The 17,809-nt window shown below is 40.5% G+C and overlaps 1 protein-coding gene across 6 annotated transcripts in view; it reads left to right on the top strand.

Annotated features, from left to right (window-relative positions):
* The window catches only part of LOC129480910 (arf-GAP with GTPase, ANK repeat and PH domain-containing protein 5), a 273,520-nt gene that overhangs the window by 244,410 nt on the left and 11,301 nt on the right, over positions 1-17,809 (top strand). For 4 of the 6 annotated variants that reach the window (XM_063638115.1, XM_063638116.1, XM_063638117.1 and 1 more), the window contains 7 exons: positions 76-144; positions 2,443-2,511; positions 5,165-5,199; positions 8,771-8,871; positions 11,469-11,504; positions 14,712-14,763; positions 15,384-16,921. In XM_063638115.1, the coding sequence (XP_063494185.1) occupies positions 76-144; positions 2,443-2,511; positions 5,165-5,199; positions 8,771-8,871; positions 11,469-11,504; positions 14,712-14,763; positions 15,384-16,921 (1,900 nt within the window). Of the gene's footprint in view, positions 1-75; positions 145-2,442; positions 2,512-3,133; positions 3,176-5,164; positions 5,200-8,770; positions 8,872-10,175; positions 10,553-11,468; positions 11,505-14,711; positions 14,764-15,383; positions 16,922-17,809 lie in introns of those variants that run through there. The other 2 variants (XM_063638119.1, XM_063638118.1) reach the window with 2 other exon arrangements.

The following is a 17,809-nucleotide window of genomic DNA, read 5'->3' as shown; positions in this document are numbered from 1 at the left end:
AGCAGTGGAATGAACGAGTTGATAAATTTTTATAAATGATCACATCTTTTTTCTTTTCTCCCTGTATACATATAGCTTTGGAGTTTAACCCTTCTGCCAATCCAGAGGCAAGCACAATATTCCAGAGGAACTCTCAAACAGATGGTGAGACAACATTGTCTGTAGCTCTATTATCCTGTGGGACTTTGTTTAGGCTTCTTTGGACTATTCCTTTTCTCAATGAAAACTCAAATATCCCAACTTTTCAGTACCCATCTTATTTTTTCTTTGTACCTGTCCAGATGGTACCTAAGTGAAGGAACCAGGTAAATGCCTAATTGTTTCCTTTGTTAAAGTAGCTAAATCTCAGGACAGTTCATATTCAAATGTTTGGGGATTTCTTATTTAAAATCAGAATAGAGGTTGCCATGGGAGAGGCTATATGGTATTCTTAATGGGCTGCTTTAAGTCACCTTAATAGAAGCTGCTTAGTTTCTTCTAACTGTAATTTGAACACAGAAGGAAAAAAGAAAAAAGGAGAGTGCTTAAAATAATTGTGAAAGGTGTGAAATGTCACAGCCAGGGCTGCAGAAAAATGGTTGTGTGTGTGTGTTTGGGGTTTCTCAAAGGAGTTTACCCATGAGGCTCTTTAGTAACTCTGGTTACTTTAAAATTCTTACTTTAACAGAAAATGTGTCTCCAGATTTATTCTGGTGACTTAACAGACTTTATTTACCTCCTTGTTCTAAAAGAGAGGTGGGGATTGGTTCATGGTCAAAACTTTCAAAAGACATGAAACATCAGTGTAGACTTTTAATGTGTAATATGAAGATTGCAGGTTAAAATGTCAGACCTTCCCTGTAAGAGTGTTTGTTGCCATGGCTCCCCCTTTGTCCTTTCCCCTCCTGACAATAGCATCTCGTTCAAAGATAAGAAAGTTAGAGTTTTGGCCAGGCTTGGTGCTCACGCCTGTAATCCCAGCACTTTGGGAGGCTGAGGCGGGCGGATCACCTGAGGTCAGGAGTTCAAGACCAGCCTGGCTAGCATGGTGAAAAGCTGTCTCTACTAAAAAAAAAATACAAAAATTACCTGGGTGTGGTGGGGCATGCCTGTAGTTCCAGCTACTCACAAGGCTGAGGCAGGAGAATTGCTTGAACCTGGGAGGTGGAGGTTGCTGTGAGCAGAGATCGCGCCAATGCACTCCAGCCTGGGTGACAGGGCGAGACTCCGTCTCACAGAAAAAAAAAAGGAAAAAAAGTTGGAGTTTTTTAGTCTCTACACTGCTGGGAGAGGTGGGGGATGGGAGGCAGTAGAAAAGAGAAAACAATTAGTTGGTTTGCCTCTAAAATTTTGCAAAGAGATGAATCTAAGTAAAAGTAATTCTGGGTAATAATATGGTTCTTGAATAAAAACTAAAATTTTCAAAATAGAAAACATTGCATCATAAACATATTAAATCCAGTTGGCTTATTGGTTTCATTTAAATGCCAGAGATTTCATTACTGTAGAGGAAATGTCTTATAGCTCTTCTATTTAAACTTTGGGCTCTTACTTTTTAAAGAGGTAGGATAATTAAGACTCATTATGAGTGTGATTTTGTAGCTTGGAAGTACTATCCTCACTTTTCAAGATATTTAAGGATTGCTTTAGAATAAACAAATCTATTATGTGAATTAATTGATTATACCTTTATACACAAAGTGTGTAAGTACTTGTGTAAACTTATACTCTGCTTGGCGATGTGAGGAAAGCCTCTGAGTGATGTTACACACCAGTTAGTAGATGGGCAGTGTTGGATGAGAGCCCAAAAATGACTCTTTATTGTCATTCTTTAGGATTACAACACAGTTTATGTATGTCTCACTTGGCCCTTTCCAATACAAATAAGGCCTGTGTATGTTCTCCCTGTGTATTGCTAATGAAGAAGTGAAGACTTAGAGATATCACATGAGTATGGAAGGCAGCTACTTAACAGAACTAAGGTTCTGTGTCCTCAGAATGACATGGAAGTGACAGATATGCTGAATTTACTTTTTAAATTTTTAAAAACTCTAGAATACATCTTATATTTTGCCTATAAAATAGACCTGTCTTTTAAAACTTACTGCTGTCTTGATTTATTTTATGCAAAGTTGATTTTATACAACTCAAAGCCAACATTTACCTCTACATTTTTTTTTTTTTTTTTTTTTTAATAAAGGAGGGTGTCATTATGTTACTCACGCTGGCCTCAAATTCCTGACCTGGGTTCAAGTGATTTTCCCATCTCAGCCTCCTGAGTAACTGGGACTACAAGCATGTGCCATCTTGCCTGGCTCTATCTTATGTCTATACGTTCATTTCAATGGATAAGAATAAAAGTAGAGATAGTGAAATAGCCTAAATGCAGCAGTTGAATAAATGAGTTGATAAATTTTTATCAATGATTACATCTTTTTTTCTTTTCTTCCTCTATGCATATAGCTTTGGGGTTTAACCCTTCTGCCAATCCAGAGGCAAGCACAATATTCCAGAGGAACTCTCAAACAGATGGTGAGACAACATTGTTTTTTCCGTCAAGAGAAAGAATAAAAGCTCTTGTTTGATCAGGTTATAGAAAGTATTTAGAAAAACTCATATTAGTTTAAATTTGTCACCTTTTCACATGTTCACTTGTCTTATTTTAATGCGTGATATGCTTTCCTTTAGTTGTTATGATAGTGAAAATGTGTAACCTTTTTGTTTATACATTTTGCCATCTTTTTATCGACACAATTAATTTGTCATGTGATGGAGGAGTCATGGATTTCTCTTTATAATTCTTGGATTTATCTTTATTTATAATTAATGGATTTATCTTTATTTATAATCCCCTTTCCCTTGCTCCAAAGAGTACATTTTAAAGATGAATGATAGAACTTAGGCTTCAGCTTGGTTTTCATTTAAACAAATTAAAAAACATAGTTGTTTATCATCAGGGATTGAATCTGTGATTTGGGCCTCCTCTTACACAGTCCTCTGACCACATTCATTTACCACATCCAAGTTTATGCTACTCAAAACTTTTGGGTTATTAACCTTTTCATTTGATGTAATGTAAATTTAAACATGCGCTACTCCTGCTTATTTCCCTTAATGTTATGTTAAATCCTCATTTATTTGCCAAGAAGCCATACACAGCCAAGTTTTCCAGTTGACTTAAACAGCAAGAATACAGGTGAGGGTTCTATAATAATATGCGAAGTAATGCAGCACAGTAAAACATGGGAGTTTCTAACCTTTGTTTTTATAGTTTGAGTAGACTTTGCCCATCTTGAGTCAGTTATTTCTGGTTCGAATTTGTCTTCATTTTTTACATTACTATAAAGAGATACCTAAGGCTGGGTAATTTATAACAAAAAGAGGTTTAATTGGCTCAAAGATTTTCAGGCTGTACAAACATGGCTTCAACATCTGCTTCTGGTGAGGGCCTCAGCAAGCTTACAATCATGATAAAAGGCAAAGGGGAAGCAGGTGGTTCCACACAGTGAAAGAGGGAGGAGAGAGGGGAAGGGGGAAGGTACCACACTCCACACTCTTTTTTTTTTTGAAATGGAGTCTCACTCTGTTGCCCAGGCTGGAGTGCAATGGCGCGATCTCGGCTCACTACAACCTCCGCCTCCCAAGTTCAAGCAATTCTCCTGCCTCAGCCTCCCGAGTAGTTGGGACTATAGGCAGGCACCATAACACCCGGCTAATTTTTGTATTTTTGGTAGAGACGGGGTTTCACCATGTTGGCCAAGCTGGTCTGAAACTCCTGACCTCAAGTGATCTGCCTGCTTCAGCCTCCCAAAGTGCTGGGATTACAGGCTTCAGCCACCACACCCGGCCAGTACCACATCTTTTAAATATACCATAATGAGAATTTGCTTATTACGGTGGGGATGGGACCAAGCCATTCATAAGGAATCCACCGCCATTACCCAAACACCTCCCCCTAAGCCCTGTCTCCAACATTAAGGGTCACATGTTCACATGAGACTTGGAGGGGAAACATATCAAAACATATCAGAATTGTGTTTCCCAGTTCCTTCCAGAGCCATGGGCTTTTCTCACACCTAGAGAGCGTGGAAGCAGTAAAAGAGAAGCTACTCCATGTCCCTCAGTCTTCAGTGGTAGGAACTTTTGCCTACAAGGCCCTTCCAGCATCAAAGGCAGAGGCAGTGTAGGAAACAAAGCATGGTCCAAGTCCCTCCTGGGGCTTTTATTATTCTGGCCTTTTTTTAGGGAAAAAAAAAAATGATTTTTTGTGCTGCAGACACCATGTCCAATTAGGTTTGTATACTCATTTTAACATTAAAATTTAGGCCAGGCTCTGTGGCTTACGCCTGTAATCCCAGCTCTTTGGGAGGCTGAGGTGGGTGGATCACGAGGTTAGGAGATCAAGACCATCCTGGCTAACACAGTGTAACCCCGTCTCTACTAAAAATACAAAAAAAAATTAGCTAGGCATGGTGGCACATGCCTGTAGTCCCAGCTAGTCAGGAGGCTAAGGCTGGAGAATCGCTTGAACCTGGGAGGCAGAGGTTGCAGTGAGCTGAGATCCTGCCACTGCACTCGAGCCTAGGTGACAGAGTGAGACTCCGTCTCAAAAAAATAAAAAGAAAAAAGAATTTAAGATAGGTTACTTTCCAGTTGTGTAAAGACCCTTTTTTAATTTTGTTTTGTTTTTAGTGACATATTAGTAGATAACCACTAAGTGTGGTGCAAGATGCTTACAGGGATTCTGTTGCATCTAGAGATAGGTGCCTGATCAGGAAGTAGTTCTTAGAGCTGTTAGCTCTTAGAGTCTGATAATTAAAGTAAGCTATGTGTAAATGCAGAATGAGAGAATACTAATGGATCATGGCTCATATATGCAAGAGTTAAACGTTTTATTAGCTAAATTTTTCATCTGGCCTAATTTTTTTGCCCTTTTCTTTTGTACATGAGGATTCTTTCATTTGTATGTAATAGAAACAAAAAGTAAACTAAATGAAAAGCTAAGTTTTTAGATTTGACTTTATGAAATTAATCATGCCAGATAATTTAAATTATAAATTATTGAAAATTATTTTTTAATGGAATTTTGTCTCATTTTATATAGCAGTAATCAGTAAAATGTTAACAACTACTTTTATTTTATGGTATTTGTATCAGAAGTGACCAGTTTTTTTTTTATTCTTAGTTGTAGAAATAAGAAGAAGCAACTATACAAACCATGTAAGTAAACACTCAAATAGTTAAGAAATTGATAGTTTGACATAAAAGGATGTCTCTCTTGATTTCTTTAAATTACAATGTGGACCTGGTGGTGGTAGCATGGACCTCTTTTTGTGGATTTTCTAAATCTCTTCTACTTTCCTAAGTATTAAATTTATCCAGAAAAGTCTTTAGCTTAGTGTGTCCACCTTTTAAAGATTTCTGACTTTTATGGTTTCAGGTCATAGATTTATGTCCTTGATCCATCTTGAGTTGCTTTTTGTGTAAGGTGAGAGTTGAGGATCCAGTTTCATTCTCCCGCATGTGACTTGCCAATTACCTTAGCACCATTTGTTGAATAGGGTTTACTTTCTTCACTTTATGTTTTAGTTGGCTTTGTTGAAAATCAGTTGGCTATAGGTATTTGAGTTTATTTCTGGGTTCTCTATTCTGTTCCATTGGTGTATGTGCCTATTTTTATACCAGTACCATGCTATTTTGGTGACTATGGCCTTTGAAATCAGGTAATGTCATGCCTCCAGATTTGTTGTTTTTGCTTAGTTTTGTTTTGGCTGTGCAGGTTCTTGTTTGGTCCATATAAATTTTCGGATTGTTTTTTCTAGTTCTGTGAAGAAGGATGGTGGCATTTTGATGGGAATTGCATTGAATTTGTAGATTGCTTTTGGCAATATGGTCATTTTCACAATATTCATTCTACCCATTCATGAGCATGGGATGTCTTTCCATTTGTTTGTGTCCATGACTTCATTCAGCAATGCTTTGTAGTTCCCAACGGCATATCAGAAAGATAATCCACCCAGGCACAGTGGCTCACACCTGTAATCCCAGCACTTTGGGAGGCTGAGGTGGGCGGTTCATGAGGTCAGGAGTTCGAGACCAGCCTGGCCAACATGGTGAAACCCCATCTCTACTAAAAATACAAAAGTTAGCCGGGCATGGTGGCACTCACCTGTAATCCCATCTACTCAGGTGGCTGAGGCAGGAGAATTGCTTGAACCTGGGAGGCGGAGGTTGCAGTGAGCCAAGATCACCCCACTGCATACTCCAGCCTGGGCAACAGAATGAGACTCCATCTCAAAAAAAAAAAAAAAAAGATAATCCACCATGATCAAATGGGTTTCATTACCAGGGATGCAGGGATGGATTAACATACACAAGTCAATAAATGTGATACACCACATAAACAGAATTAAAAACAAAAAAATCGCATGATCATCTTAATAGATGCAGAAAAAGCATTTGACAAAATGCAGCATCCTTTTTTGATTAAAACCCTCAGCAAAATTGGAATACAAGGGTCATAGCTCAATGTAATAAAAGCCATCTATGACAAACCCACAGCCAACATAATACTGAAAGGGAGAAAAGTTGAAAGCATTCCCCCCGAGAACTGGAATAAGACAAGGATGCCCACTCTCACCACTTGTATTCAACATACTACTGGAAGGCCTAACCAGCGCAATCACACAAGAGAAAGCAATAAAAGGCATCCAGATCAGTAAAGAGGAAGTCAAACTGTTGCTGTTTGATGATGATATGATCATAGACCTAGGAAACCCTAAAGACTCCTCCAAAAAGCTCCTAGAACTGATAAATGAATTCAGCAAAGTTTCAGAAGACAAAATTAATGTACACAAATCAGTAGATCTGTTGTACCCTAGAAGCAACCAAGCTTAGAATCAAACCAAGAAATCAACCCCTTTTCTGATAGCTGCAAAAATAAACTAAACTAAAATAAAATACTTAGGAATAGACCTAACCAAGGAGGTGAAAGATGTCTACAAGGAAAGCAACTTTAGTATTTTTAATGGGTTAAAATGAGAGGCAGCAGGTACAGCAGGAGAAGTCAGTGGGTGGGCATCGGCATCCAATGGGTAATGCACCTTTGATGGTAAGGCTTTGGTTTTGACTTACTAAATTAGTAGGTACGATTATTTTCTAGTTTTTGTCATTAAACCTTTAAACTACTAAGTAACCCCTTCCATTTCTTGTTAAATATCGTAAAATTTCATACTCTGATTTATGCTGACTGACGTTAGATTATTTGTTTCTATTTGGTGACTACCTTAAATAATACCTATAAACAGTAAACTGTTAGTAGTGTTTTTGCTGTAATTAAATGTAGTAAGACTTATCTTCCAAATGATAACTGAATTGTCAAACACTTGTCAAAGTTTTGGATTTACTCAAAATTCTATGCTCAGCAGCTGGAGGTAGGAAGAGTAAGGGCCCTCCCTTACTCCTATGTAGAGGCTTACTTTCTCATGAGGGGAATCCTCTGCAGGAATTAGTATCTTGTAAGCAGTGGTGAGTTCAACTAATTAGTGTACAAAAATACATTTTTTGGTGTGGCTGCCGACAAAGAGATCCAAGAGGGTAGCTGGAGTCAAGCTTGCTGAAGCAAGGAAAGAGAAAAGCAGTATTCCAGGCAGAGCGCAGGGGTAGAGCAGGAAAATGGCTAGGTGCAGGTCAGATGATCTATAGAATGAAATTGATCACGTTTTGAAATGAATGCAAAATATACTCTGAGAGTCTCATTTGAGTCATGTCATGGCAGTCTTATTTAAACATGAAATGAAAGTTCGATTTTTTAAGTTGTCATTTGTTTTCAGGGTGTGAGAGAATATTTAAGTGATACTCTTTTTATCCTCCACATAAGAAAATAGGACTAGAGAAACCTGTGGCTTCCTCACTTGTTGGTGGCCTAGCAGCCCTGGCACACAGAGCCTCTGAATCTGAAACACTTCTTTTGTAACAATATCACCTGAAATAATACATTTAGGATTAGTAATTTAGTAAATGCATTAGTCTTGTATTCACTGCAATAAAATGCTCTTGTAGCAGGATTATTTAATACATTACATTTTATCATAGTAAATAAATAATAGAAGGGCCGGGCGCAGTGGCTCACGCCTGTAATCCCAGTACTTTGGGAGGCTGAGGCAGGCGGATCGCGAGGTGAGGAGGTCGAGACCATCCTGGCTAACACGGTGAAACCCCATCTCTACTAAAAACACAAAAAATTAGCCGGGCGTGGTGGCGGGCACCTGTAGTCCCAGCTGCTCAGGAGGCTGAGTCAGGAGAATGGCGTGAACCCGGGAGGCAGAGCTTGCAGTAAGCCGAGATCGCGCCACTGCACTCCAGCCTGGGTAACAGAGTGAGACTCCGTCTCAAAAATAAATAAATAAATAAATAAATAAATTAATTAAATAATAGAAATTCTCGGCTGTTTTACATAGCTGTAGAAAAAAACAATGAAATCTTATTTTAAACTTTATTTTTTTTGAGACAATGCGAAGCCGACTTTTCCCATTATTTTTAATGGTAATTCATAAAATCCTTGTTAGGTTTGATGACAGGTACCATATTAAGGGCAGCATTTTATAACCCATATCTTAAACATCATCTCTGGAAGTTGAGAGCCTCCAATGGGTTTTCTATAGAGTGCACATGATACCACTCAGGCAGTTCATAGAGTGTGAGAAATATCTTAGTGCTTTGTCATTTGACATTTTAACTGAGAAAAAAATACACTTTGATAAGTTTGACTTATAATTCCCTTCCCCTTCAGGTATCTACTGAGCGTTTCAGTCAAAAATGCAGATTGTGTTTGACAATATTCCTTGATGACAGCACAGCCAGCCAGCATTATCTTACAATGACAATAATATCGTGAGTACAACTATACTGCCAAGGGACAGATTCCTTTATTCTAAAATTATTTCAGCCATTTGGTTGTCCTCCAGCAATCAGTTTAAGAAATTGGAATCAACCATATATTGATATCCAGATTCTAAATAGTAAGTATCAGTTTCTCTTTTAATCTTAGACGTCGTGGTGGAAGGAAAAATCAGTTAGCAAAGAAGCAATCCCAGAAACAGTGTATCTTTTTGATGCCTTTATGCCTTTAGACAATGTTGAACACAGTGAGAAGGGTAGGTTCCCTTTATTGAATGTTTTTTGTGAAAACTTAGTTTTTCAATGCATTATAGGCCTAAATCAGTGTGCACTACTTTGGACATTAGCCTTGGAAGAAGGAACAGCTTTTCTTCTTCTGGCACCACAGTGTATCTGCATTTGAATTTCTCCCATTGTGCATGAGCACCTTGTGGGCCACAAAGATGCGCTTTGAGAGCACCCTGAGATGAAGTTTATTTTAAAAGGAACAACAACCAACACCACCACCAGCTCCATAGGGGCTGTCCAGTGTACATTATTCTCATCTCCTTGGGTTATTAGTCTTGATTTTTAGAACACAGTTTGGAAAGTGCTAATTTAGAATATTATTGTCTTTATCTTTAATTTTACTTTTCATTCTGTAAACATAACTAGCTTATAAACAATTTTGTTTCAAATGCACTAGCCTTTTTAGCTAATTCAATTGTCAATAACTTTTACTTCAATTAAAAGTGGCAAGTTTACACTCATAATAATGTCACTTTCCTCCCTCCCTTATAACAATAGTTGAGAGGAAATTGTGTTTCAAACAAAAACTGAACTCAAACTCTGTCTCAAGTCCTGAGCTTTGGGACCTATTGAGTAACCACTAAATGTCTGTAGTCAGCCAAGTCTCTTAAATCTTTGAGCACACATACACAAAAATTACTTTGACTAGAGTCCCTGGCTTCTTTTGAGTTCCAAAGATTTTGATATGTTAGCATACAATTCAAAAGCAGCTTTGAAGATTAATTTTGCTCAAACAAATTTCGTGCTTTTTTCCTGATTATTCTACTTTTTAGAAGTCTACTTTTGAAAGTATAGTAAGTTTTAATTTGCCATCAGCAATTTTGAGAAATAATCATTTGGTGTATTCACTATTGGTGAAATAAAGGTTTATTGAGCAAATTAATAGGGCAAATTGGCTTCAAGAAAATGTTTTGAAAAATGTTTTATCATGAATCAGTAGTGCACTGTTGTCAGTGGGATAGGTAGAACTCACTGAGATCACTTATGCAAGGTTTTTTTTCAAAATACAGGTCTGCAAACACACGCATCTTCCCATCTCCACTTTATCTCTAGGCACTGAGAAGACTTTCAGGAAAATAGGGATGGATGTGAGGCATCTTTCTGTGAAGAAAAGCATCCCAGAAGATTCTGATTTTCACCCCAGCTCAATCATTCCAAACTTTGCTGCACATTGAAATCACCTGGGAAACTTTTACCAACAACCTTGATGCCCAAAGCCATACCCAATACTAATTAAATTAAAATGTCTCATGTTGAAGATGAGGCACATATTAAAGCTTCTCAGGTGGTTTTAATGTGCAGCAAAGTTTGAGAGCCACTGCTTAATTTGAGTTTAGGACGAGAAACTGCTCCTATTTGGTGGGACCTTGGGCAAGTCAGTTTTAAGGTTTGTTTCCCTGATCTGTAAAATGAGTGTTGAATTAAATGTCACATAAGGTCATTTTTCCTTTCCAGCATGTAACTTTAAATTCTGTGATTTTAAACTTATTTCAGAGATGAAAACTACTTGAAGCACTACAGACATACCCATCTTACATGCCAATGTTACGGGCTTTTTAAAAAGTGCTAATATTGTGTAGACCTATAAGTAAAATTGAGATTTGCATTCCCTCGGTTGTTTTGAGCCTCACTCTACAAAATTAGCTGAGTGTGGTGGCACATGCCTGTAATCCCAGCCACTTGGGAGGCTGAGGCAGGAGAATCTCTTGAACCCGGGAGGCAGAGGTTGTGGTGAGCTGAGATTACACCATTGCACTCCAGCCTGGGCAACAAGAGCAAAACTCCATCCACCCACCGCCCCCGCAAAAAAAAAAAAACAAAAAAACAATTACCTGGACATAGTGGTGAAAACTTGTAGTCCCAGCTTCTTGGGAGGCTGAGGCATGAGAATCGCTTGAACCTGGGTGGTGGAGGTTGTGAGGAGTCAAGATCGCACCACTGCAGTCGAGTCTGAGCAACAGAGACAGACTCTGGGTCAAAACATAAATAAATAGATAAAATAAATCGCACGGGACGAAAGGTTTCGTGGGTAGAAAAGCATATAACGGAAATCTGTTATTATTTATATATTATAATCACCAACAGAAACGCGTCTTCTAATGGCATATTTCCTCGCATTTTGGTTCTCATATTTTTGTGACAAACGAAGAAATGAAAACAAAGTGCCCTTATGGTACTGTTCTGATCTAGAAAATTTGAATTTCAGGGCCACTAGGAGAGTTTCCTCTGCCCCCCTTTTAAAAAATGTCTTCAGGCCTAAAAATGATAACATCTATTGTGATGAATTTTTTTTCCTTCCGCAGTGTGACCTGGCAGATACCTCATCATATCATGCAAAGGTGAGCTTTTTAGAAACCTGTCTTGTTATTCTAGCTAATTACTTTGCAAGATATCAAGCTCAGTGTTAGGTCACAGCTTTAGACATCATAAGCTGTATTGTGCCTACTAAAATATCAAAGCAAATTATTTGTATTTTCTTTGTTCCTTAAGACTCTTAATTGTTAAATGATTGAGAATCTCAAAGAGTATGTGTTTATATTGAATATATTGATATTTACTGTGGTAGAAATATACAATTGAAATTTTTTTCAAAATCTATTTTTCGTTTAGATTTCACAGCCTTACCACTGTTGATATTATGGGCTAGATAATGCTTTGTTGTGAGGACTGGCTTGTGCATTGCAGAGAGTTTAGCAGTATTCATGGACTCTACCAACTAGATGTCAGTAGTAACCCATGACCCAGGTTGTAAATATTCCTTGAGAACAGTACTGTTAACAGAAATTTTTCTTTGAAAAATAACTTTTCTACAACAAAAAGTTGAGTAAAAAGTGTGTCATGTATTTATATTATTTAAAGTCTCTCATGTTGAGCTTTTAATAGGAGACAAATGGATTCTCTAGAGCTTTCTTTGCAATTTACTTTAAAGAAGCAATAAGAGGCTGGGTGCAGTGGCTCACGCCTGTAATCCGAGCACTTTGGGAGGCCGAGGCGGGCGGACCACAAGGTCAGGAGATCGAGATCATCCCGGCTAACACGGCGAAACCCCGTCTCTACTAAAAATACAAAAACTTAGCTGGGCATGGTGGCACGCACCTGTAGTCCCACCTATTCTGGAGGCTGAGGCAGGAGAACCGCTTGAACTTGGGAGGCAGAGGTTGCAAAGAGCTGAGATCATGCCATTGCACTCCAGCCTGGGTGACAGAGCAAGACTCTGTCTAAACAAACAAACAAAAAAAAGCAATAAGCTGGTGGGGCGCGGTGGTTCACACCTGTAATCCCAGCATTTTGGGAGGCCGAGGTGGGCGGATTACTTGAGGTCAGGAGTTTGAGACCAGCCCGACCAACATGGTGAAACCCGCCTCTACTGAAAGTACAAAAAATGGCTGGGCATGGTGGTGCATGCCTGTAGTCCCAGTTACTTGGGAGGCTGAGGCGGGAGAATCACTTGAACCTGGGAGGCGGAGGTTGCAGTGAGCCGAGATCTCGCCATTGCACCCCAGCCTGGGTGACAGAGGGAGATTCTGTCTCAAAAAAAGAAAAAAAGAAGCAATAAGATGACCTCACCTCATGCAAATATGTAGTTGGTAGATGGTGTATTTTTAAAGTTTTCAGACAGTTGTGGGTATTTGTTAACACTAAATCAAAACTTCACAAGTGGTGGTTTCTTAAATTAGTTACAGTGGCATTTTACATATTAATAAGTTTATTCCATCAGTACTCATTGATCTTTCTTGCACAGTAAATGGATCTCTTGCTCCATACTTGCATTTATAATATCATGCATTAATTACTTGGAATATATTGGTTTATGTTTTATTGTGTGAAAAATCACTTTTAGTTTAACCACCAATCTTACTTTAACACACCTTTAAGTATTGAAAAGCTGTCAAGCCTACAGTAGAAGGAACAAGTTTTTCAAAGCCCTCAGGAAAGCTTAAATTTTATCATTGGGAACAAATACATATTTCCCTTGAAGTGACAACCTCTCACTTCATTTATTTTTGAGAATGATAATAGAACTTGTTTTTTAGACCGGGTTTCACTCTGTCACTTGGCTGGAGTGCATTGGCATGATCTCAGCTCAAGCAATCCTCTCACCTCAGGTTCCTGTGTAGCTGGGACCACAGATGCGTGGCACCACGCCAGGCTAATTTTCTTGTATGTTTGATAGAGACAGGGTTTCGTTATGTTGCCTAGGCTGGTCTCGAACTCCTGAAGGAGCTCAAGCCATCTGCCTGCTTTGGCCTCTCAAAGTGCTGGGATTCTACAGGCGTGAGCCACTGCGCTGGCCCAGTTGTACTTTTAAATAAAAATGATGTTCTGTGAAAAAAGTGATTTTTCAGTTCACAATTAAATCACGAATTCTTTAAAAACAACAAAAAAAGTGCTTCTCGTTAACTTTCCACTTATTCAGAATATTAAAGAGACATGTCAAGATTTAAAAACATTAATTTTTACTGCTTCATCAAAGACATTCTTAAGAAATTCAGGCTATGTTTTTTAACTGTAGGGGACAGTGAAGAATAGAATGACTACTAATATAATTGGTACCACTGCCTTGATTTATGCTGAGAAACCAGCCGTTGTACCCACTTTTGCTTTTATACAGTCATGGCAAGTGTCAGTGAAAAAGCAGGCAATGACTTTTACAAATTTTTAAAAATTTTCATCAGCTTTCTCAGGTTTAATTAGTATTATTCAGAACAGTGTTGGCCAGGCACAGTAGCTCAGGCCTGTAATCCCAGCAGTTTGGGAGGCCGAGGCAAGCAGATCACCTGAGGTCAGGAGTGGTGGCAGGTGCCTGTAATCCCTGCTACTCGGGAGGCTGGGATAAGAGAATCACTTGAATCCGGGAGGCAAAGGTGGCCGTGAGCCGAGATCGCACCATTGCACTCCAGCCTGGGCAACAAGAGTAAAACTTGGGTCTCAAAAAAAAAAAAAAGAACAATTATGACCTCAGGCCTTCTGGAAGGGGTCTTGGGGATCCCGAGAGGTCCACAGAGCACATTTGGAGAACCACTGGTTTATACACAGGCACAATGCATTAGTTTTACAAAGTTTAAAGTTCATCAAAGACTGGCCTCTTAAAAAGGCAGATGAGTTTGTCATTCAAACAACAGAAAATACATAAATACGTCATGAGTGTATACTACAGAGAACTAAAGAGAAAGGAAGCTAGGAAATCTGAATCACATTTACATTTATTAAAGTTTACTACTACTGCTTTGTAGAATATTCTTGTGTTTCAATGTGTGGTTAGAAAAGTGAAAATATGTTTGGTTTATTGCCATTGCCTGTTAGGGAGAGTCAATACTTATGGGCATTTCTGACTGGTTATCGTATAAAAGACTTCACGGTACAGGCCATGATGTGCTGAGAAAGAATAAGGCAGGAAACCCTCTGCAAGTCAGGATCCAGGAGGAGAATTCGTAAAAGCTGCTTTGGTAAAGTAAAAACCAAAGCACACAGGAGGCAGTATTTTACTAAACAAATATGCTAAGATATTAACAGTTTTTGAAGTAATGCACATTCTTATTTTACAGAGATGCAGATAGATCTTTGAGCATATTTGATGAGCGGTTATACTCATATACGGTAAGTGGCACTTTTATTGAGGTTGTATTTTCATCGTACACTTGTATCTGTTTCATGCTGAAGTCAAAGGCATCTTTTTTTAAATCTTCCCCGTTTCATGTTGCATTTAGTCATCTTAAGTGTTGTGAAAAGAGTGAGCTGGAATAAGAACTGATCTGCAGCTCTGTTAGTGAGCTAGTATGAGTAAATATACTATCCAAACAACAGAAAATGTATCTTTTTTTTTTTTTGATGGACTCTCTTTCTGTAGCCCAGGCTGGAGTGCAATCGTTGGATCTTGGCTCACTGCAGGCTCTGCCTCCCAAGTCCCTGTTCAAGCAATTCTCCTGCCTCAGCCTCCCAAGTAGCTGGAATTACAGGCATGTGCCACCATGCCCAGCTAATTTTTTTTTTTTTTTTTTTGGTAAAGACAGAGTTTCACCATGTTGGCCAGAATGGTCTTGAACTCCTGATCTCGTGATCCACCCTCCTTGGCCTCCCAAAGTGCTGGGATTACAGGTGTGAGCCACCGTGCCTGGCCCAGAAAATGTATCTTTTTAAAAGGTAATTGTGAGCTGTCTATAGGACCCTGCAAGTCACTACCCAATTTTCAAAGCCATTCCTCCTTCTGTTCCACACAGGTTTCCACCGTGCCCATTACCCAGACAAGAAATGGAGGTGGCAGTTTAAATAACTATTCCTCCTCCATTCCATCGACTCCCAGCACCAGCCAGGAGGACCTTCACATCAGTGTTCCTCCCACTGCCAACACACCCACGTCCGTTTGCAAGCAGTCCGTGCGCTGGTCCAACCTGTTTACATCTGAGAAAGGGAGTGACCCAGACAAAGAGAAGAAAGCCCCGGAGAGTCATGCTCACACCGTCGGGAGCGGCAGAGCCATCCCCATTAAACAGGGCATGCTCTTAAAGCGAAGTGGGAAATGGCTGAAGACATGGAAAAAGAAACATGTCACCCTGTGTTCCAATGGCATGCTCACCTATTATTCAAGCTTAGGTGATTATATGAAGAATATTCATAAAAAAGAGATTGACCTTCGGACATCTACCATCAAAGTCCCAGGAAAGTGGCCACCCCTAGCCACATCGGCCTGCGTGCCCATCTCCAGCTCTAAAAGCAGTGGCCTATCCAAGAACATGAACGGTCTACGTACCGCAGCCAATCCAGACACTGGGCTGGGTGACTCCATATGCATGAGCCCCAGTATCTCCAGCACTACCAGCCCCAAGCTCAGCCCGCCCCCGCCTCCTCATGCCAATAAAAAGAAACACCTAAAGAAGAAAAGCACCAACTTAAAAGATGATGGCCTGTCCAGCACTGCTGAGGAAGAAGAAGAAAACTTTATCATTGTGTCTGTCACTGGCCAAACGTGGCACTTTAAAGCCACGACGTATGAGGAGCGGGACGCCTGGGTCCAAGTCATCCAGAGCCAGATCCTGGCCAGCCTGCAGTCATGTGAGAGCAGTAAAAGCAAGTTCCGGCTGACCAGCCAGAGCGAGGCCATGGCCCTGCAGTCGATCCAAAACATGCGTGGGAACTCCCACTGTGTGGACTGTGAGACCCCGAACCCTAAGTGGGCCAGTTTGAACTTGGGAGTCCTCATGTGTATTGAATGCTCAGGAATCCACCGCAGTCTTGGCACCTGCCTTTCCCGTGTGCGATCTCTGGACCTGGATGACTGGCCAGTTGAGCTCATGAAGGTTATGTCGTCTATTGGCAATGACCTAGCCAACAGCATCTGGGAAGGGAGCAGCCAGGGGCAGACAAAACCTTCAGCAGAGTCATCAAGGGAAGAAAAGGAGCGGTGGATCCATTCCAAATATGAGAAGAAGCTCTTTCTGGCCCCAGTACCCTGCACTGAGCTGTCCCTGGGCCAGCACCTGCTGCGGGCCACCGCTGATGAGGACCTGCGGACAGTCATCCTGCTGCTGGCACATGGCTCCCGTGAGGAGGTGAACGAGACCTGTGGGGAGGGAGACGGCTGCACGGCGCTCCATCTGGCCTGCCGCAAGGGGAATGTGGTCCTGGCACAGCTCCTGATCTGGTACGGGGTGGACGTCACGGCCCGAGATGCCCACGGGAACACAGCGCTGACCTATGCCCGGCAGGCCTCCAGCCAGGAGTGCATCAACGTGCTTCTGCAGTACGGCTGCCCCGACGAGTGCGTGTAGTATCTGTTTTATTTGACTGCAGTCTCCTTGGTGCAAAAATGAAATGGGAAAAATAAGGATAACTCACAATTTCAAAAGGAAATCACAAATTCAGCTAATAATAGCATTTTCAGTACTTTTCGTAAACTAAGTAAATACACAAAATGTTGATTTTTCTGACCATAAGACATATTTTATGTCCTTTTGCCGAGGTGGATGTGTTAGTCTTAGGCCCTCCTGGGCCACATTGCCCAAGTCACACAGGCTTCTGTGTTATGTATTTAGATAAGATGTGTGAAAATAGATTTGAAAAAACGTTCATAAATATGCATTGATTTTTGTACACATGGCACCTCTTTTTTTTTTTTTTTTTGATGGTGTTTTGCTCTGTCACACCGCCTGGAGTGCAGTGGTGCTATATCGGCTCACTGCGAGCTCTGCCTCCCGGATTCACACCATTCTCCTGCCTCAGCCTCTCAAGTAGCAGGGACTACAGGTGCCTGCCACGACACCCGGCTAATTTTTTGTATTTTTAGTAGAGACGTGGTTTCACCATGTTAGCCAGGATGGTCTCGAACTCCTGACCTCGTGATCCACCTGCCTCGGCCTCCCAAAGTGCTGGGATTACAGGCATGAGCCACCGTGCCCGGCCCATGGCACCTCTGTTAGTTTATAAATTGAATTGGATGTGAACTAATAATGTCAGCTAGTTGAGATAAGAGGGTTACAGATGGCTGGGCGCAGTGGCTCACACCTGTAATCCTAGCACTTTGGGAGGCCTAGGTGGGCTGATCACCAGGTCAGGAGATTGAGACCATCCTGGCTAACACGATGATACCCCATCTCTACTAAAAAATACAAAAAATTAGCCAGGCATGGCCAGGCATGGTGGCTCACAC

Source organism: Symphalangus syndactylus, chromosome 4 (assembly GCF_028878055.3).
Source record: "Symphalangus syndactylus isolate Jambi chromosome 4, NHGRI_mSymSyn1-v2.1_pri, whole genome shotgun sequence".
NCBI classification, from domain to species: domain Eukaryota; kingdom Metazoa; phylum Chordata; class Mammalia; order Primates; family Hylobatidae; genus Symphalangus; species Symphalangus syndactylus.
The sequence above is the reverse complement of the archived record's forward strand: the minus strand, read 5'-3'. Positions and strand labels throughout refer to the sequence as shown.